Raw genomic sequence first — 23,100 nt, 5'->3', positions numbered from 1 at the left:
CCAAGGGGAAGAGGAGGGGAGGTAGAGCCAGCAAAGGAGATGCTGAAAGAGCGGTCAGATAGGTAGGAGGAGAACCAGGAGAGAGCAGTGTCCTGTAGGCCGATGGAGCGAAGCATACTGAGGAGGAGTTTGTGGTCAACAGAGTCAAATGCTGCGGAAAGGTCAAGGAGGATCAGTAGGGAGTAATCGCCCCTCAATTTGGCTGTCAGTAGGTCATTGGATACCCTTGTAAGGGCAGTTTCAGTCGAAGGTTGAGGTCAGAAGCTAGACTGTAGGGGGTCTACGAGAGAGTGCTCTGATAGATATCTTACAAGGCGGGAGTAAAGCAGGCGTTCAAGTAGTTTGGAGATGAATGGGAGATTAGAGATGGGTCAGTAGTTGGCAGCATCAGTTGCATCTAGAGTTGGCTTCTTTAGCAGTGGGGATATGATGGCATGTTTGAAAGAAGAGGGAAAGATGCCAGAGGTCGGAGAGAGGTTGAATATAGTGGTGAGATAGGAGATGACCACTGGGGAGAGGGATCGGAGGAGGTGTGAGGGGACGGGGTCGCTAGTGCAGGTAGTGGGGCGAGCAGAGAAGAGCAATTTGGAGACTTCTTCCTCAGCCGCTGGTCTGAGTACAGACAGTGAGCAGGAGCTAGATGCAGTGCTGACAAGACTAGGGTCAGGGCTAGTCCAGGATTGGGAAGTTATTTCCTAACGGATGTCATCAATTTTCTTTTTGAAGTAAGCAGTAATTCGACTAGTACTATATTTAAGTACAGTCGAATTACCAACTATACAGTAGAAACATCAGTTTCCCTTCTCTTAAGAAGTTTAAATTTTCTCTGCAAAGCAGCTCATATTCTTTGGCGCAAAATGCAGTGCTAATTTTATTAACATGGTATTTGCAATCTTCTATTTAGGAAACTTGATAATATGTCAAGCGAATTAGCTTTAGCAATGAAATTATTCAATATGACAGACAGAGAATGAACATGGGAAAGAAACAATTGTAAAACTCTTCTACGCAGGAAGTAGAATCTTAAAGCGTAATCCATCATTTATTTCAGTGCAGATACCTTTTGTACTGCTCCCTTGAATGCCAGCTGTATTCCTTCACATTCATTTCCATCCTGTTTAGCAAATGTATCCATAGTGGGTGAAGCGTCCCTCATCAGAATAGAACTCCAACACTGAAGCGATTCCACCTGTTAAAACAATATTGAGCTATCAAAATGTAAAAATACAGACCTTGACTTTGTGGTGTTAAAAAAAGCCCAAAATTACTACAATTCTGTTATCTAGAAGGGGGTCAGAAACGCTCTTTTCTCCTTAGGGAGAGCAACTATATACTATAAACTAAGTGAGGAGACTCAAATGGCCACGCATACTCCTCTGGGTAATATTCAAATAAGGGAGATGGAATAAATCCTCCACAGTGCCAACCTATTGAAAGGCAGCATTCCTTCAAGTCAAAGTCAGACTTTTTATACAAGCCTTGTTACACTGACCAGGAATTAAAAGCAAAGCCAGACTCTATGTACATACAGCTGTTTCAGGGTTTTTGACCTTCATCAGTGTAGAGTAGGAGTACTAAGGAGAAAAGAGCGTTTCTGACCCCCGTCCCAGGCCTCTCACTAGCAAAGCCAGACTCCTACTGTACACTGATGAAGGGCAAAAACCCTGAAACAGCTGTATGTACATGGAGTCTGGCTTTGCTTGCAATTCCCAGTCATTGTAACAAGGCTTGTATAAAAAGTCTGACTTTGACTTGTAGGAATGCTGCCTTCCAATAGGTGGCACTGTGGAGGATTTATTCCATCTCCCTTATTTGTTATCTAGAAAACATTGTTTAACTGAAAAAAGATAAAACACGTAAAATAAGTTTGGTTGGACCATGATAATCCCATTATTTCTAGTTTAAATATGGAAATACACAGTACATATACATGGTGTTTACAGCATAGATTACTTGAGGTTGGTTTTTCAAATTCCAGAATCCCTCAGTTAAACCTCACTTATAATTACCAGGGCTTGTCATTACATCAGGTCAGTAATATGATATGACCCATATATGAATTCTTGTGGAGTGGCAATGCTAAACATCAGTAATGTCCAATTTACAGTAGAAAGGCCCAAATCACACTTCTGTTTTTGTAGCTCTGTGAGATTACTTGCTTCATAGTAAGATGTGAGTCTTTGGTTGTGAACACAGTTTTCCTCTCCCAGAGGGCTTTACACAATCAGTAATTATAGAGTACACAGAAGTAACATTTTCCAATGAATGCTATATATTTGTAGAAATGTAACACTGTATTTGACTTCCATTGCTCTATTAATTTGTACATATTAATGTTGTGTGTATTGGTAGTAGAATATCTATTGCCTCTTGATTGAATTATATGGAAATCACCTTTTTTGGGAATAATCTATTGAATTGTCTAGTATAGAATGACTTTTATTCAACCATTAGAAATTCCGGGTCTATAAATTAAATAAGATTAAATTTGAGTCAAACCATATATAGCAAATTGTATCTAGGGTATAATAATAGTGTGGAATTGTGGAGATCTGGACCATTAATGCAAGAATACATTTGAGGAATATTAGCAGATACACATGAATGCTTGCATAATCACTGAAGTAATTAATATATATAATACGTACTTGTAACACATGTTAGACAAAAGTTAACTAAAACAGAGGTCAAGTATATATAATTATAGGCGAAGGAAGCACAATTTGAAAGGTCTTTAACAGGCAAAGTTTCTCTACCACTTCCTCTTCTTGAACTCAAAAGGAAACCAACCAAAAGATGCAAAGCTCACAACCCACCATGGGAACCTGGTTTTGCCTGTGAGAGCTTCCACACAGCACAATATCCTGTCAGATCTGATCACAGCTTCTTTTAGTCGTACATGTAAACACAACCACTACCGGTGTGGAACTGCACCCGCTTGCTAGAAGCACTTTTGCCATACTTCAGGCACATTTCTAGAAATGTGTAATGTATACGCCATGTACAATTTGTACCATTAGAAGCTGGAGATGTATGTTAAAATGACATGTAACAAGGGAATTTGCTAAGACTGGCTATCTGTATGTTTTAAACCTATTTTACACCTTTCAATGAAGTTGGTGTATCTCTGCCTGCCTGTGCCCCCGCAAAATTCGAATCTACGATACTACGCAAAGATTTTAGGCAGGTGTGCAAACTATGCTGCAAAGTAAGAATGGTTTAAAAAAATAAATAAATAATATATATATATATTAGTTTATTTTTTTCAATTAACAAAATATAAAGTGAATGAACAAAACAGAAATGTAAATTAAATGAAATCAATATTTTAGTGTGACCGTCCTTCGCTTTCAAAACAGCATCAATTCTTCTAGGTAATCTAACACCAGGGGCATCACTAGGCTTTTAAATCAGGGGCACAAGCCATGGCATACGACCCCCCTTCACAAAAAAAACCAACATACATTCATGGATAATATTGCTGTTTTACCAGAACTACACATCATCATCATACAGTAATTAAGGCTATAAGCACCTGTAGGGGGCAATTTTGTTTTGCTTAAAAGCAGTGGTATTTTGCCTTAGAGAAAAAAAGGACAGAAACCAAATGGACGTCATTGTAGTCAATAGGGTCCATTAGGTGCTGTTCAGCTTCCGTCATAAATGGATCCGTTCAGCAAGTAGACTCAGTTTTTCTACTCCCATAATAGAGTAGGAAAATGAAAACCATAATGCCAACGTACATGAAGCCTGAAGTTATTGCCTGACAGCAGTGGCTTAGAATAGCAGGTTTTTTTTTTATGCTTTGCAGTCTATTAAAGGGTGTTGGTCTGGTTAAAAATTAACTTTTTAAATGTAGAGCCAAATGGATTAAAACAATAAAATAAACAGTACTGCAGCCATGCAATTCATGCAGCCACAGCATCACTGTCTATTCTCCTGGTATCAGTACTCATATCCTAGGTGCAAGGATATCAGAATTTCCAACACTGATATTGCGGCCTCTGATTGGCAGGAAGCAGTCAATTGACTTCCGCTGTCAGATATTGAGGAAGGGCTTATTCAGACAGGCGTATATCGGTTGGCCGATATACGCGGTCCCTCTCTGCAAGAGGAGGAGGCGGGCCTGGCAAGAAGGTGTGCACTGAGCTCCAGCCCCCTCTCCGGCCTCTCTCCACCCCTCGCCACTGTTTGCAATGGGAGGGGGTCGGGCAGGCAGAACTTAGAGAGAGGGCAAAGAGGGGGCAGGATCTCAGTGCACTGCTCCTGGCCCGCCTCCTACCCTTGCAGAGAGGGACAGCGTATATTGGCCGGGCGTGAAAACCCAACCGATATATGTCTGTCTGTATAAGCCCTTAATCGTAGGGCTGCAGTGCTGGATTGTTGATGTACCAATCATTTTAGTCATTTGGCTATATAGATTTTTAAAGTTCCTTTTAACTTGACAATCCCTTTAACCCCTTAGTGATGGCCTCATTGCCTTTTTACGTCCTAGCTAAGTCGACTTTAATCCTCAGGGACATAAAAACATGCATCCCCTGAGGATTAAAGCCACGTGGGCTGTGAACGAGACAGCTGCATGATGTTGGCTACGGCTAGGTAGCCGACAACCTGGAGCTGTCATCCTGGGCTGACAACCGAAGGTAGCCAAGAGCCTGGAGATGTTACGGGGGGCTGCGATGAGTGGTTCTTGGTCACAGTATCGTCATTATCCAATGGATAATGGCGATCACGTAAAAGCAAAAAAATAAAATAAAAGTTTCATGCGATTAGTAAGAGATGGAACTTTTTACCGAACCCCAACGCGATCCTCTTTCATGGACCTCACCCGGATTCTGCACATGTGTCTGTCGGCAAAATGCCAGACACATTCGCAGAGGCAGGGAAGGGCCCGGGAAATTTAAAATCTCCTTGCTCCTGGCTACCAGAGGTCACCGAGAGCCTGTAGCAGTGACTAGTGCCCTCGTTGAGCAGTGTCCGGCCATGTGATAAAAAGGTAGCAATGTACCAGAAGTCGGTCTCACACGACTGGATAAGAATTATGGATTCTGCATGTGTCTGATCCGCAGTAATACTCAGATCAATCAAATGCACTGGATTACACAATTCTGCTTACATCAGCAGGTTGGAATTACATAATCCATTCGCACAAAACAGAAAACAGCATGTTCTATTTCACCGGGGGTATCCTCAACATAGAGCTCATCGTGCTCCATGGTCGTGGATATACCCACAGCCTATACGCAACTACATTGTGTACGGGCGGTGGGTACCCGTGTCATTGCTAAGCGACGGTGTGGTAAATATAAACAACAAACTGTGTACTGCGCATGACCGCCTGTGTGAGTACACAGTTATGTGCAGTACATTAGGTAGCCGTAGGCGGGACTACAGCTGGGCTCACAGCTGCAAGCGGATTCCACATATGACAGCGTGAACCCGGCATCATTCAGATTGCTAACTATAATACGTAATTTACAAGGAACCCTGGGAACGTTTGCTCCCTGCAAACAAAATCTTAATTTTTTCCTTCTGTTTTGCTTAGATTCATTCAAAAACTGTGGGGTCAAAATGCGCAGTACACCCCTAGATGAATTCGTTAAAGGGTCTAGTTTTTAAAATGGGGTCAATTGTGTCGGTTATCTATTGTTTTGGCGAATGAAGGGCTCTACCAGTGTGCTATGGGGCTTCAAACACCTTCAAGCAAAATTTCTGTTCTGAAAGCCACTGGCTGCTCCTTTCATTTTGGGCCCCGTTGTGCATGCGGACATAATATTAGGGCGACAATGGGTATGTTTCTGAACACAGGACAAACAGGGGTATCCATTTTGGGGTGTAAATCCTCATTTTCATGTGCACTATAGAAAAAAAACTCTCTTTAAAATGACGTATTTGCAAATACCACCTAAATAAAGTACAATATGTAGCGAAAAAACAATGTCAGAATCACTTGGATATGCAAAACCTTTATGGAGTTATTCTATGTCAAAGTGACACATGTCAGATTTTCAAAATTTGGCTCCGTCCCTAAGGCGCAAACAGGCTTCACATTAAGGGGTTAATGGCCCATGCCCTGCCCTGTCTCACTTCTGATTTTTTTTAATTGGCACGCAGTCACTGCCTTGCACACCTCTTCCCCTCTAACTACTAGCATACAGCCACATTGCCACAGCACACCCTCCCACACCCACCTCTTGCCACTTGGCCAGTGATTGCTTCAAGAACAGCTTTTTTGGGGGCTTGGAACTTGCTATTTAAACAAATATTCTTTTTCCATACAGCACAGGGGAGGCAAAAGGTCTAGGGCAAGGCACTGCTGATTCAGGGCACATGCCACATCTAAGTGCCTAGCAGTGCCCCGATATGCACACAGTTTTTGAAGGAAGTCACCAGGGAGGTTGTTTCAAACTTCTTGAAGAACTAACCTCAGATCTTCTGTGGATGTACACTTGCTCAAATCCTTCTGCATCTTCCTGTAATCCCAGACAGACTTGATGATGTTGAGAACAGGGCTCTGTGGGACCATATCATCACTTCCAGGACTCCTTGTTTTTCTTTACACTGAAGAGAGCTCTTAATTACATTGGATGTATGTTTGGAGGTCGTTGTCTTGCTGCTGAATAAACTTGGAGTCAATCAGACGCCTCCCTGATGATACTGCCTGATCGAGAAGTATTTGCCTGTTTTTCTCAGCATTGAGGGCACTATTAATCCTGACCAAATCCCCAAATCCATTTGCTGAAATGCAGCCACAAATTTGCAAGGAACCTCCACCGTGCTTCACTGTTACCTGCAGACACTCATTATTGTACCGCTATCCAGCCCTTCAGCAAATAAACTGCATTCTACTACAGACAAATATTTAAAATTTTGACTCATTAGTTCAGAGCACCTGCTGCTATTTGTTTAGACCCAAGTTTCTAGGTTATCGTGCATAGTGGATTGGCTTGACCTTGTTTTTACATCGAAGTTATGGCTTTATCGACGCAAGTCTTCCATAAAGACCACTTCTGGCCAGACTTTTCTGACCATTAGATGAGTATACCTGGGACTCACAAGTTTCTGCCAGTTCTGACCAGATGACACTGTTGGGTATCTTCCAATTTCAAAGGGAAGTAAGCATAATGTGTTTTTCACCTGGTTCATTGGCCAATCACTGCATCTACAGTTCTCATCATTGCTCATTTCTTTATGCTTCTTCAAAAGAGCTTGAATAGCAAATTTTGAAACACCAATTCTGGTGTCAATAATAATAAATCTGTTGTACAGACGGTGACTCCGCCCACTTTTCTAAAGTGGCAAGAGATTAAAAAATACGTAAAAATAATGTGCACCATAATTTGAGACACCACAAACTGGCATAAATGGCTTATCACAAGCGTATTTTGATGCGCTTTTAAAGGCATATTAAAAAAAACAATTAAGAACCACACCCTCACTACAGCATTCTATTTGAAAAACGCAAAAAAAAGGAAAAAAAGAAGAAGCTACATGCCAAAACGCTGATGAGAAGAAATTGATAAAAGCTGGTGAAATTAGAAAAGTGGAATGGCAACCAACCAGTTTGCTGTTCTTTTTTTTTTCAAAGGGCCTTTCCCTGTGGAAAAAAGGTGCAATCTCATTTGCACCATTTTCAATAAATTTCCCTCTATGTGTAGATAAATATTCATATGTTCCTATAAACTTTTGGCCACAGGACCAAAAATAAAACTCACCAAAATGCTGTACGAGAACTCGCCTAAAACTCGGCATACAGATAAGATAACCTTTTATTCTCATTTTCTCACTGCAGGGTTTTTATTAACTATGTTAATTCTATAGAAATACTTTATGCAACGTTTTAAAAGTGATATCTAACCAATTGTAGCAGTATTTTGACCATATTATGACAAGACATAACTGATTGGAAAATAAAGTTATGCTAGGAAGAATTAACCCTTTCCAATCCAATTTGTATCCTGGATTTCCTAGAGGGCTTACTCTTTTACTGCCGTCATACGACGTCGCTAAATGTTGGCTAACGCCAGTACTGCATGAGGTGACATGTTGGATAGGCTCCGACAGCAGAAAGGCTGGCAATATACAGTAAGAGAACCTCGACGGGTGTCTTCCAACATTGGAGCTGTACAGCCTTAAATCATAATGTCTTAAGACGTTAGACAGTGGATTGGAAAGGGTTAAAGGCAAAAGAAGAGAATAGCCAGTAATATCTGTTATATGAATGTATGCCAAATCATGAAGATGTCATTACGTTGTTTTGAGACCTAATTCCAAGACAATTTATACTAGTTAAACACTAATCATATTATAGCACATAATTACCATAATAAAAATATTTTCAATCTAAAGTACTGCCAACTACTGGACTGCTCCAGAACTGCAACTTTACAAAATGAGATCTAACAGCAGATGATTTATAGGACAAGCTCACTAGGATAGATTTCCACAAGATAAATGTAACTGCAAAGCTGGAATAATAATCTTAAAAGCCTGAGATTAACATTCTGTCTCTTCCACACATCCTGTGACTGATTTTTGTGGTTATAACATAAGCATGTAGAGTAGAGCTTGCAAAACCTTATAAACTTTCACTCATCTTTCATTTCTTTGTGGTTGTCCAACACATTCTTCTTACAAGAACTCAATCATTTTAAAGTGGAACTTAGCCTAAATATGTTAGAGAAACATCAGCTCTACTTGTCCATTGTTTTCTAGTTAAATCACACTTTTGACTAAAGTAAGTAAATAAAGAAAATATTAAATTTAGATGTTTAGGAGTAAGCAGATAATAACTTCTTATGTGTCACTAATCCCTGACCTGCTGGTCACAGAGGTGATGCTTGAAGTCTTGGGACTCAGTCCAACCCTATACCTAGCTCCACTACCTAACTATATTATTACATTACCATATAATGCCATCTTCACAGGGGCGACAAAGTCGTGCGATTTTGTTGCGCTGCTACAATGCTACAAATCGCATGTATGAGAAGCCCATGCTTTCCTATGGCTTCCTTCACACATGCGATGTTTTGTAGCATGCTACAAAACTACACAAAAACCTCATAGGTCCAGCGATATGTCTGCGACTCGTGAGGTTTTGTAGCCCATGGTTCCCTATGGAGCCTTCCTCTCTTTTGCATCGCATTTTAGTGCAATGCGATGCAACTTTGACAGTAGGAAATTCTACTGTCAAAGATATAATCTAAGCCCTAACTGCAGGGAAAAAAAATACACATACATCACCTTAGACGCACTGTCAGCCCGGCTGCATCTTCTCCCCGGGTCCCCGGCCCTGATCTTCTTCTTCTTTTCTGGCCAGGGATTTAAAAATCTCTGCCTCCTGGAAGCGCTGGCTGTGATTGGCTGACACTTAGCCAATCACACCAAGTGCTTGATGAATGGCAGTGATTGAACCAATCACAGCCATTCTTCGAGCACTGGCTGTGATTGGCTAAACGGCAGCCAAACACAGCCAGCTCTTCCAGGAGGCAGGGATTTTTAAATCCCTGGCCAGAAAATGAAGAAGAATTTCAGCGCCAGGACCAGGGAAGAAGCTACGGCGGAGCCCTAGACAGCGCGAGAGAGGTGATGTATACTTTTTTTTTTCTCTTTAGTTACAGCTTATTTTCGGGGTGGGGCTTATATTTCAAGCCCCCATCAACCCCCCCCCCCCCCCCCCCCCGAAAATCCCCCCCGGGTCCCCCGGTGATCAGATGACTGAAGTGACAATAGTGCTTAGGTGACTGCGGCGGACGCTTCAGTCAATACCAGGCACAGCGCTACACATTCTATAGTACCTCTGCCTGGTATGGCAGATCAATCCCATTCACTTGTATGGGATTGAGCTGTTCTTAGGCCATGTGATCAATGAACATGACATCACATGCCTGAAAAGGGCTGTGGTGCTCATGAAAGTGCCACGGTCTCTTCAGCTTTCACCAGAGATCTGAATTGGCGGGCTCAAACAGATCAACTATTGATGACCTATCCAGTGGGTAGGTCATCAATAGTTTACTCTGTAAAACCCTTTAAGTTATTCACCAATATAGGCTTTTAAATATCCGAGATTTAGCTTCACTTACAATAAACTGCTTAGACAAGCAAATAGTGATGCAATTTTTGTTATGTCATGTTGAATTAAAACTACTCTGTAGGAGACAATTCCATTGCAACCATACAAACACTTGATATATTCCTGGAACATGATAATGAGATATCTTGACTTTGGAAAAACAATTTACACATTCCATCTCAACATTTAACTTACCTCCACTGTGCCATTACAGAGTGATAGTAAATGTCAGACACAGGTGAGACCGTTGCTACCTGTAGTTTATATCTTATACGTCGCAAAGGAAAGATGAGAAGAACTCCTAGGCCATGTGCAGAACAATGAATTACAGCTCATTTTCAAGCTCTGAGTTATACAGAGCTGTAATATGGCACCCATATAAATCTACAGGGTCATACCTTATTTTATATGCCTCCAATTGTATACAGTAGGTTAGTATATAGAGATAGTATATAGAGCGCCTATAAAGTCCTTTGTCAGAAATAGAAAAAAAGGCCATTCTTTAAGGGACTTACCCAGAGAAAGTGACGCCTAAACACAAGTTAAGAGAAATATTTTAAGGAGGTATTTAAAGGGAAGGATGCTTATGTGGTCCTGAATTTAGCTTCATGATTCTTTGCTCCATTTCTTCTACTCGCTATACAAAGTAAGGTCAGTGGCAACTATTTGGAGCTCAAATTAATCTCACTGATCTAATTCTTCGGAAATTTGGCTATTTTATGTCATAGCGACCTCTTCCTTGGTCTGTGCCTGAAACACAATGAAGGGGCCGAAGCACCATGATCTCTTCAGTTGATCTGATATTAATTACCAAGCCTAGGTTATCAATATCTAGGTTCCAGTATAAGACATTAAAGGGTAACACCAAGTAAATGTGGGTTTTCTATGTTAGGTAAACATGATTCAAATTGTTTGATAGAGGATGTTGAAACATTGTTATCAAATTATATACTTAATTATATGTTTATTCAACTTTATTAGGGTTTTTACAAATAAAATGTACACAATACCAAGGAAGTCTTGAAGGACCATATAAAAAAGGAAAAGAAAACTAAACATGTTTATGTACAACTTCAAATACAACTACAGGTTACTGCTCTCTACCTTTATGATATACTGTGTTTCCCTGAAAATAAGAGCCTATCTTATATTAATTTTTGCCCCAGGAGAGACACTAGGTCTTATTTTCAAGGGATGTCTTATTATACTTATCCAGCAGGCTCGGTCCAGGTCCCTCCTGTGGCTCTCTGGAGCTCCGACGCACTTCTTGTAGTCCTCGGCCACCCACAGAAGATTGATTGGCATTGATTGTTTCCCGAGTGCGGCTCAGCCAATCAGAGCCATCGCTTCCTGAAGGTGGGATTAATGAATCCCGTAACCAGGAAGTGATCTTCTGTGAACGGACGAGGACTGCAAGAAGCGGGACGGAGCTCCGGAGAGCAGCAGGAGGGACCTGGACCGAGCCTGCTAAGTAATGTATTTCTTTTTATGTAATATTTGGCTTATTTTTGGGGTAGGGCTTATATTTTAAGCCTCCCAAAAAATCCTGAAAAATCACTACAGGGCTTATTTTCAGGATAGGTCTTATTTTCAGGGAAAGAGGGCAGTAAACTGCCGGGATAATACAGGGAATATAAGCCCTGGGTGGGCAGTCACCTAATGAGATATTGAGCCAGATACAGAGTAAGAAGATGAGATGATAATCCTCAAGGTAGTGGTAAGAGAGGGTAAGGAAGTAAATAATTACTAGAGAAAGGACAGTGAAAAAAGGAGAGGAGAGAAAAAGGGAAAAAACTGAGAGGGAATTAATTATGAGAAGAAGACAAGGGACTAAGAGATAAATGGTGAAGGCGAAAAGATCGAAATAGGGCCCCTTGCAACTGGGGAAAAGGGGCAGGTGTCACCTAATAGCTCAGAAGAAGAAACTAGGAGAACACGTTCTGGAACACCATAGAAGATTAAAATCCTCTCTAGATTGGAATTCAAAGATACAAACACAGATCCAGTCCCTTTCAATAAATAGTTGGGGAGAGGATCTGAACCCAGTCACAGGGTCAAATCCATGGGAAGAGCTCTTCCAGCTGGCATAGATTAAATGGCTGTGTCTATCTTCTCCTTTGTGAAATCAGTATTCAGTGCCCCCCTAGAGTCAGTATCAAGAGTCGGCAGAGCAGTCTCCGCTATTTAATTAGAAATGCACTCTTGCAACAAATTGTTCCCTAAGACCTTATTTGCACAAGCATTTTCACGCAGCAGTTTAGCTGCGATAAAATGTTGGCCGAAAAGGGGCGACCATGTAAAGCATTGGATTCCAATGCATTCATTAACATGAGCGATTTTTGGTCATGTGAAAAAATCGTTTTCGGTGGATGATTTTTCTCACTGCATGAAAAGATAAATCTTGACCTACCTTTACTGAAAAACACTAGAAGCTCCCATAGAAGCTGAAAAAAAAGGCGCGGGGGAGTGAGTTTACCTGCATCCAACGCTCATGAAAGAGGAGAGATGTTGCTATTTAAGCTATTCAAGCTATTAGAAGTCATTCCGAGGATTTCTGCCGACCGAAGAATTTCCGCACTGCTGTGTATTTTTCCCATGATATGCCAGTGTGAATGGACAAGAAAACGCTAATTAAGCTCGGGACTCGATAGCGGCTATTCTTCATTGATGTGATTTTCGCCTTCAATGCGGCCATTGTGAAAACGCTTACGCTCGTGTGAATTGTAATTGCCTAAGATTGTAAAGTTGCAAGTAGTACATTAGAAACACCTTGAGGATCTCTGTAGGATAATTATCCAAACCCACTGAGTTCTTAGTCCGAGTGATATAGGTATGTGCAGCCCGCGGACATTTCAGATGAAACAGGGGCCTGACAGATTTGTTAGAATATTCACAGTGAACGTGCTTGCAATGATCTGTAAAATGCAAGTATTTTTGGTCTAGCCTAGATTTAAGTTTGTTTCTAACCCAGAAAATCTGCTAGCATGGCTGGCAAAAGCATCTGTTTATGGGAGGTTCCCAAAGCATGGATCTGTTGGAGAAGACTAGATATTTAAAATGTGCCTTCCTTTTTAAGGCTCAGTGCCTCCCAGTGGGTGGGCAGGGATGTCCTATCGGAAGCGTGAATCGTCATGAAAAGATCATTATGTTCCTTTATGTTGGCCACACATACAGCGTCCTTTAGGAGTTTGTCGTTTAACTGCCATCTTCACTGAAGATCTACTTGATCTGGACGAAAGAGAGCCAAAAACATTGAAGTGTGATCTGATCACACCATATCCCCAATAGAGGCTGTAGGATGTCAGGAAAGTGTATGGTGCTCAAGCAGGAAATAATCAATGTGGCTATAGGAGTTCTGTGGCTGAGAGAAGAAAGTAAAGTCTCTATCCTGTGGGTGGAAAATACACCATACATCCATCAATTGGAAAGCATGTAGCAAATTTTTGAGAGATCGAAGTTGTCTGGTGGGAGAGCACTTTGGCCTGTTGAGGTATCAGTATTGGGGTTTAAAGTAAGATTGAAATCGCCTCCAACAAGAAGTATCCCCTTCAGCAAAATCAGCCAGCAGGCCTAGGAAAGAGAGACAAACTGTAACCTGGCGCTGGTTCGGGAAATACTAAGTAGCAATAGTAAACATGGTGGATCCAATGCTTAATTTGAGAAAGACATAACAAACAGCCTTGTGGGTCTAAAAGCGTATCAATTAGGCAGTGTGGCAGGGATTTGCAATGGACATCCCACCAGAACGGGAGTCAGGATTGACACTGGAACCAATGTGAGTAATAGTGATCTCATATATTCAGGACATGCCCCACATTAAAGTGTGTCTCCTGAACCCCATTTATGCATATGATATAGGACCTGGGATCATTTCTGAAGGATATTAAGACCACGTATATTGAGTGAATTGAATTTGAGAGGCGAAATAGGAAGAGATAAAAAAAGGGGAGGAAGAAAAATGGAGTAAAGGGAAGAGAGCAAGAAGGGGAAGAGTGAGAAGAGGTAGAAAAAATTAGGACAAGCACAGCAAAGGGCGGAATAGGAGAAGATAAATAAAGTGAGAGAATAAAATCGGGAGAGAGAAAAGAAAACTAACCCTACTCCTAAATACAAAGGATGCAGAGTCCCAAGTGGGTCCACGTCGGGATGCCATCAATAAACTATAACTGATAACTGTAAGGCCGCCTGCACACGAGCGTTCTGGATTCCGCTAGTGGATTTTCACGCGCGTATGGTACCTAAATGTGCTTGCGGATAGGTGCGGATGCGTGAAAAATCACGCGCGGATATACGCGGCTGTGTTGCGGAAAAAAACGCACAGAAAAACCAGCAGCCGCCCCTTATTGTAAACCCAACCCCTAGAGAACTGCCCATTCCTTGGAAAACAGCTTAGAAACCAACACCTAGACTCCGTTTTGTCCCTCTTGCTTGTGCGAGCACCGTTAAATTATTCTGGCAACATGCTTTCACCCGGTGAGCAGATGTCTTTGTGGGCATGGTTGATCCATGTAACTTTTTTCAGGCGCTTCTCCAGCGTGACTTTATTTCAGTCACTGCAAAAAAATTCACAAGAGGAAGGCCGCCTGCAAACCGCGGCATGTCCTATTTTTGTGCGGGGCTCGCACTCACCCGGCCGCCGGCTACGGTCTGCGCATGCGCCGGCTGCGCGGCAGCCGGCACATGAAAGAGCCGGGGCCGCCAGGCGCGGGTGAGTACGCGCTCGTCTCTGCAGGCTCTCGGGTCTGGTCCCGCGGCGAGAATTCTCGCTGCCGGATCTGACCCGCTCGTCTGCAGGCGGCCTTTGTGGGCATTGTTGATCCATGTAACTTTTTTCAGGTGCTTCTCCAGCGTGACTTTATTTCAGTCACTGCAAAAAAATTCACAAGAGGAATTCATTACTACAGATTTTGCATTCTTACATCCTGCATTGGCAAGAAGTACTACCCATCTCCCTCTACAAATTTGCCTGTGAAGCTCTGCTGTGTGTTGGGACGCCTCCTACCACGCCTACTTCCTGTAGTCATAGCAACCAGTGACTCCATCTGCAGCTGCACTGCGGATGTACTGCGTGAAAAAACGCACCCATTCACTTGTATTGGAGGCTTCACGCGCAGAATCCGACCCAAATTAGAACAGGTCGCAGATTTTTTCACGCGCGTGAAAAAACGCGATACAAATCCGTCCGTCTGGGGACAACTGCAGATCCTCATAGGAGTATATTGGCTGCGGTCTGGGGCAGATAATGTGCCTAAAATAACGCGCTGGAAATTCCGTTCGTGTGCAGGCACCCTAAGGCATTAACTTCAATAAGATAAGGCTAAGGCCCAAGTGAGCAGAAATACTGTAGGTTATACCTACAGAGAAACCCATGTACCAGCACTCAACTAACATAACAATCAGCATATGCTTTTACCATGCCCCCCCCATCAAACAAGCATGACTTTTGTCCTGAGGAACAAGAAAGTGAATACAACAGTTGAACTCATATGGCCTAAGCATGCCTCGACATTAGCAGTAGAGTTCAAAGCCCGCCCTCTATATGCATAGTACATACTTGAGCTCTCAGCGTCCTTATGTGTAGTTGTATGTAGCCATTGTGTCTATGGAACATATTGAAAGACTCTTGTGTCTACTTGATGTACTTCAGTATGGACAGAGGTTAATTCTGTCTATACTGAGGTACATTCATGAGTGTTATATGAGCTCTCTAACCTAAAGATGGAAGAATCCATGTCCGCAGCGGAATCCGACCCTGCCCGTGGCCGAGGACCCTGCGTACCTGCCCGGGTCTTCCTTTTTCCCACTCTGTGGATGCGTGCGGAAGCGCAGGCCGGCGCACATGCACAGTCCTTTTTTTTTTTTAAACACCTGCTTTCCTGCGGAATCTGCAGCCTGTCCGCAGTGTCAACTGTGAACAGGCCGCTGATCAGACGACTTCCATTGACTTCAATGGAAGCAGTCTGTGTGGAAACAACACTAAAATGGAGCTTGCTGCAATTTGTTTTCTGCGTGCAGAATGGAAGTGCGGATGTTAATGCATCCCTATGGGCGGCTTGAAATGTGGATCTTCTGCGCGGATTCCACAATTCAAATCCACCCGTGGACATTGAGCCTTATTGTGAGAGCCGAGAGCCCTGGTCTCACCAGTGCTGCTATAGTCTGAGTTGGCTCACACATCATGGGAACTGCCAGGTCTGTTGCAGAGAGCAGGAGAGGTGTGCTGTCTGCCATATTGGGTGAGCTTTCCCTGTATGTAGTGAATGCTTGGGGAGTGAAAGGGCCAGGACCTGCGTTGTGTGGTGAAGAGGAACAGGTAGGGGGGAGAGGTGCTAAACACCTGTGATCCTGCTATAGGAAGTAGGGTATGATTGTGGGGGTTAGCTCACAGACAGCTCCTCAGTCTCTTGCAGCGCTAGACCTTATGGGCGAGACAGCCTCACTCCCGTCATCTCCGCCAGGTGTGGTGCCGGTGAGCGCTGTTTCTGTGAGGAACACTCCATGTCCAGCAGGGTCTGCAGCACTGGGGCACAAGTCCCCACCAATGCGTCAGGGATGGCTGTAACATCCCTCACAAAGGGGTGTGCTCCGCGGCCACCGTGTTTGCAGACGCCTGCTGCACTTTTGTTTGCTGCAGGCTGCACAAAGCATCAGATTCCTTGGGAAGAAGTGATTATCATTATATAATGTAACAGTCCATCCTATCATATCTTGGCATATATTTTGGTGATAGGTGTCATCACACTTTATTTCACTGTTAGAGCTCCTGCACACTTGCGTTTTTCTTGCACATTTTTTACGCGATATTGCTGTGTTTTTTTACGCAATTGTCAATGGAACGTTCTAATGTTAAAAATGCATAGCACAAAAAGTGCAAGGCGCCAACTTGCGATGAGTTTTTAACAATAGAAAGTCGCATTGATAATTGCGTGAAAAAAACGCAGCGATATCGTGTAATAAAAACGTGCAAGAAAAACACAAGTGTGCAGGAGCCCTTATGAACAGCGATGGCAGTGTTTTTCCATACAAATAGATCCCACAAAAGGACATATAGCTTGCAGTATTTGTTTTATTCTAATGGGAACCAATAGGTGACAAGTAATTGCCATATGTCAGGACAGAAAGCGGTCAGTGTCAGCAACTGGGGGGGTAAGGGAGCCACAAGTCATGAATAATATTATAATAGTACCACGCTCGTTATTGCTGCAGTGCATAGTAGTGCTGTAGCAGATAAACAGTATTTTTTATGGAAAGTACAGCAATGGCCCCTAGTGACACAGAGTCTATGTCCATACTTTATACTGATTTCAGATAACCTGCTGTCAGATTTCCTAGAAAATAGCTATTAAATGTGGTTATCTGGAGAGACATTTATAACAATCCATTAGGGGTCCGCCGGTGCATGCACTTCTACTACTCTCCCGGTTCCGACGCAGGGTTACATAATATGGACCGCTCGTTGTCGGTTATGTCATCTCTGCAGCCTGGCTGATTGTCTTATATCAATAACTAAGGTAGCCACCTTCTTCATCTCTGCACTGACCGTAACCGACAGGGGGCTGGTTTAGTCATTGAGTTAGTAAGATCAAGTCACTGACAATGAGAAGTACAAACCATGTGACCTAATGTCAGAACCAGGCTGCAGGTGGATGTGCCAGCATTGCTGAACCCGCACCGGATTGAAGTACGTATATCTCTCCGGAGTGTTATTACATGAGTGCCAGTAATGCTCACGTAAAACTGCTAACTCCTCCTGCATTTGCAGCTTCAGCCTGGCCATTAACTAGAAAAGGCTCATGTAATATCTCCCTTGGGCCCCTCTCACACGGCCAATTTCACAGCATTTAGCATGGTGTTTAAAACGCTGTAAAACGCCTGAAATTGATTTAAATAGGGCTTGTCAGACGAGCGTTCTAACGCAGCATCTCCAACGCCGCGATTTTCAAATGCGGTCTGCTCTATTTTAGTGTGTTTCAGCGCTTTTCAATCCACCTCATCACCCATTGTAATGATGGTGCACACGGGCATCCTAACCATGAACTAACTAATCAATCCTCCTGATTCAACATCTGTGAAACAACTTGCCTATCAGTGTCATCGTAACGCATGGGCCTGATGGAGACTTGCCCGGGGGCCCCATACTATTCTATGTATGTTAAGATTTCAATGGACCTTCCATCATATATGATAATGCTGTGTGGCGGGATATGAACTTGGCTCAAATCTGTCTATGCCATGTGTGAAGACTTCTGGTTCTCCAGTCTAAGTCGCTGGTTACTAACTCGTTCGTCCTCCTGAGTTTTCTAGACTTTATCCTGAGCCTGCCGCATCCCCATATAAAATATAGTTATTTCCGGGTGAGTAACCCTTTAATCATGTTGATTAGTTATTATTGCACAGCATGTTTTTAATGTTTCAACACAGGTTTTGTTAGAAGTGCCATTAAAATAAATAAAGGTTTAATTTTATCGACAATTTCCATTTTTATTCCTGTGAGTAGCTGTCGTAGGAGCCACAATGCTGTTAAGACGGCGCTGTTGCCCATCAGTGGGCAAATTGATTTTACATGCTTAGGATCAGCTTTTGGAAAATTAATGTCAATAGGCAAACTGATTTGTCTATTATATTTCATGTGCTGTTAGACTGTATCAATTCTCTCATCTCAATACAGTAAAAAAAGAAAATATATTTTACAATTATAAGTGGCTGCTTAGATGTTATCAATAACACTGACAAAATGTATCCCTAAGGCCTCCTGTCCACGGCCGTACCGGTAAACAACATTTTATCGGTGTTTGTAAATAACAAGTCTGTCGGGAGAGACCATGTATGTGCAGCAAGTGTACTGCGCATGCCAGCATATCACACACATGCGGTCATGCACAGTGTGACTCTGTCTTCTTTTTTTTATTCCCCGCTCTGTTTCATAGTGGGTTGTGCATATAAATAGCCCGCCATACAGAAGATATTGCGTATGAACAGCCTTTGCTTACACTACCCATACAAAAGTATAGGGCTTACACTGCGTGGTACACCGGGAAATAGAGCATGCTGCGATCTATTTCTTGTCTGCATTGACACACAGTATCTACACGCTCATGTGCATGTATCAATGACAGTCCATTGACTTTCATTGACTCCATTCACCGCATATGACGTGGATGCACATCGCCTACATAATACGTGGTGAAAAAAAGCCCGTGGACATGAGCCCTAAGGGCCATTCCATACTAGTATTTTTATTTTCTGACTAGCTGTTTTATTGTGGAAGCAGCAAAACAGAAAGAAAACATATCCGTTGTCCTGCCCATAGAAACTGAAGACCTTTAGTTTCAATCCGTTTATCAATTTTCCGTATCCATTCCTGGTATTTAAACTGGAACAATCACCGACTGCTGCTCTTTTGTTTCCAGTTCAAAAAGTTAAACAAAAACCTTCTAGTCCAGTGTATCCCAACTCCAGTCCTCACGGCCCCCCAACAGGTCATGTTTTCTGGATTTCCTCAGACATTGCCACAGGGGTTCTTACTATAGGATATCCTGAAAACATGACATGTTGGGGTGCCTTGAGGACTGGAGTTGGGAAACACTGATCTAGTCAATGGGAGACTGAAAGAAAAAAAAATCAATATGTTTTCATCCATTTCACTTCCATTTTGTACAGTTACTATTTTTTGTAAAACAGGATTGGCTAAAAAAAACTAGTGTGAACTCAGCCTAATACATCATATCTGCTTTGTTTTAGGAATCATTCAAGTGTACATCACTTACTGGGTAATATATGAGATCCTGTTCTCGTGACGGCTACTAGACCAACAGAGAAAACAAGTGTATCATAGGCTTTCCCCCTGTGCTCTATACAGGCTAACTCTACGGTCATCAATGTAAAGAAGGGTGACAGATTGTATTACCACAATAGTTTGATATGCAGAATTGGCTCTAAGTATATCACTACCGGTATTACATGTAAATAGGAAGTCACAATAAACCCTCTTTTCAAAGAAAGTTGTTCGACTAAAACGAAAGTATTCAAAATTCTGAGAAAGAAAAAGGAGGTAATCTATGAAACGCGACACATCAAATAGATACTTCATATCTAAGACTGAACACCACAGTAAAGGCACCTTCACACTTGCAATCGTCTTATTGCCGCGTGGTTTTTCAAAGCGAATGTCAATAGGACTTTCTAATGTCAGCGATATCGCGATCACAAGTGTGAAGTCACCGTTATTAAGAGAGATAGGACCCCTCACAGGACGCTGCACCCTTTATATTCAATTAGGACTGGCAGGAGAGGGACATACAAGTGCTAAATGTGTACTAGGGATTAGTTCACAGATGCCATCCAGGACTGGGTTGTTACAGGTTTGTCCATCACTGTAAATCATCAACGCTCATATAATAGTCATGAATGTTATAGAGAAAAGGTAAGCGCGCACTCCTGTATACCCAACCTCTCTGAGCTCCAGGATATACTGCATTTCTTTGCAATTTCTGCTACTATAACCCACTTTTTCCCATGTGGCCAGCATTTTTTAACCCCCTGCACTGTTCACACTTCATGCTAACCTTAGAGCTTATTCACATAAACACGCTTGCAAACTTTGTGCGTGCCCTACGTAGTGAATTGAACCCATTGATTTCAATGGCTTTGGCAACATATGCCTTACTATGCGTGCGTATGTCGACCACGCAAAAACAAAACCAAAACGGCATGTCCTATTTTGGTTCATATTAAGCACCAATTAGCCATTAAAATCAGAGGGAGCATGTTTGCGTGTTTTCAAGTAATCTTGTAGATATGATACCTTTTAATGGCTAACAAAAATACATGATGTTATAGCGAGCTTTCGGACCTCACAGACACACGTAAAAACCCAATGAGTGAAGCCGGCCTTGGAGCATTTACTCAGGCATATGCAGTTTCAGTCTGTGTGTTTGTGTGCGTTGCATGTATTTGTGTTACATATGAGAACTTTTTTATGACTATGTGCTATCAGTGTATCAAGTCTCAACCGATGTCACTTTTTTGTTTTCATTGTCTCCTGGCAACATGCTCAAAAATCGCAGTGCGCAAACATGTAACATCCATGTTTGCTGCACTTTTTTATGCTTCCATAGACTTCCATGGGCGATTCTGGTCAATGAAGACGGACCAAGGTAGAACATGCTACATTGTTGTTGTTTTTTTGGGGGGGGGGGGGGTTATGAGCAGCACTACTCTACATAAAAAAAAACACATCAATACTACAATTTACTTTACTGAGTCCATGTTCTGTCCATATTCAGATAGTAAAAAATACAGATAGGAAATACACCCATGTGAACGGGTGCTTAAAGAACATACTGTATCTATGGACAGCCTTAAAATACAAGTGTATACACAGTATTAACATCTAGTTCGGGTAACTGATTCTAATGCGCTTGTAGAAGGGCAGATCAGCAATGATCCAGTGGGATGCTAATCATTAAAGGGGCATACAATGCACAACATATACACAGCTGAGAGTTTCATATTGTTACAGTACATATTGCTCATTGGCATCTCTGCAGTGTAACATTCACAACTTATTCTAGTTCAGACTGATGGAATGAGATCCCATCAGGCAGCAACAATCATTTAGTGTTACAGATATAATAAATGCAGCTGGATCGATTCTTGTCTTGACAGCTTTATATATTTGTGTATCGATTTACAGCGAAAATGGGAATCCTCTATCATTGTCATTTAGCCGGGCTTCACAGCAACACAGGTTTAAAAAGGGGTTTTCACTTACTTTTAGTCCTGTAAACTAAGCTTATGGGCTGATAGTAGGTGACCCGCTGAGTCCAGGGATGTGTTCTGCTTACTGCCCCCATCTTTTCCCCGGTGTGAGCCCGGAAACTGCCAAGTAGTCCGCCAGTTCTAATTATATAATGGGCGGACTATCTAGCAGGGCCACTCCATACACTGCAGCAGTGACTTTCTGCGCTCACACATGATGGGGTGGTAAGTATAACACTCACATCCCTGGACTCAGCAGGTCACCTACTTTCAACCCATAAGCTTAACTCATAGGACTACAAGTAGGTGACAGATTTCCTTTCCTGTACCTGGCATCCTCTTGGGGTGCAGCTATAGGTTGGGGGGTTGTACATGTCTGCAGGTAGATGTCATGGGCATAGTGACCTCTATACACATAGCCATGTCCATAATGCAGCCTGGAAGAACCAATGACATTACTGCCCCTTTTCATAACATTCCGGCTCCTGTTTGTTCACACGCATACATTTTTTGTAGAATTGTAAACTTTTTGTCATGTTCCTCAGTTATCCAAACTTTATATTTTCCTAAACTATTAGACATAATATTATTTTTCAGATAAAGTGATTAACCAGCTCATCTGAGTGAATGTAGAGGGCAGCAGCTGTCAGGAGGTGGTATAAGATACCTGCACGTACCGGTGTGCCACTAGTAGAGCTTGCCCCTATACTGATGGCACACACGGTGCCCGCCGGCACTCGCTACCCCTCCATACACTGGATATTACCTGCGCCTTCACGTAGAGGAACAAGCCCAAGGTGCAGCCGACCTGCAGCAGTCCGAGGAGGAGCAGAGCGATGAAGACGGACCTGGGGAAGCTGTGCGTTTTGTCCCGGACCTCCGGAGGACCTCCCAGGTCCACTGTCCCCCGCAGGTACCCGCCGGGGCTCATCCCCGCAGCGATCACCGGAGGAGGCGCACTACACACTGCACGGCAGCCCAGATGTCAGCGGACGGGCAGAAGGTGCCGTCTCCAGCTGTGATAAGAGAGCTGCGGGGCGGGCGGAGCCGTCAGTGGGGGGCGGGAGGGGGAGGAGCCCCGTCTCACAGCGATCCTGGAGAGGACGGACAGCTCTGGCCACACTGACATGACGGCGCTGTCCGCCTACACGTGTGCTGCGCTTTTAGTAAGTGACCTGTCGGTGAGTGGGTACCAGTTGTGTGCCCAGGGTGCCCTGCAGTATACACATTGTACCCCCTCTGCAGTATATATAATGTGCCTACTCTAG

General features: G+C 42.9%; 1 protein-coding gene across 1 annotated transcript in view; it reads right to left on the bottom strand.

The window, feature by feature from the left end:
* TNFSF11 (TNF superfamily member 11) overlaps nt 1–22,838 on the bottom strand; it is a 35,715-nt gene extending 12,877 nt beyond the window's left edge. Inside the window, exons 1-2 of the mRNA XM_066581749.1 lie at nt 22,599–22,838; nt 1,061–1,189 (exon numbers count right to left, since the gene is read on the bottom strand). Of these exons, the coding sequence (XP_066437846.1) occupies nt 1,061–1,189; nt 22,599–22,763 (294 nt within the window). The 5' untranslated portion in view covers nt 22,764–22,838. The remainder of the gene's footprint in view (nt 1–1,060; nt 1,190–22,598) is intronic.
* Nucleotides 22,839–23,100: the final 262 nt, after the last annotated feature.

The sequence above is a fragment of the Eleutherodactylus coqui genome, chromosome 1 (assembly GCF_035609145.1).
Source record: "Eleutherodactylus coqui strain aEleCoq1 chromosome 1, aEleCoq1.hap1, whole genome shotgun sequence".
NCBI classification, from domain to species: Eukaryota; Metazoa; Chordata; class Amphibia; order Anura; family Eleutherodactylidae; genus Eleutherodactylus; species Eleutherodactylus coqui.
Note: the sequence above shows the minus strand (reverse complement) of the source record. Positions and strands in the feature narration are given on the sequence as shown.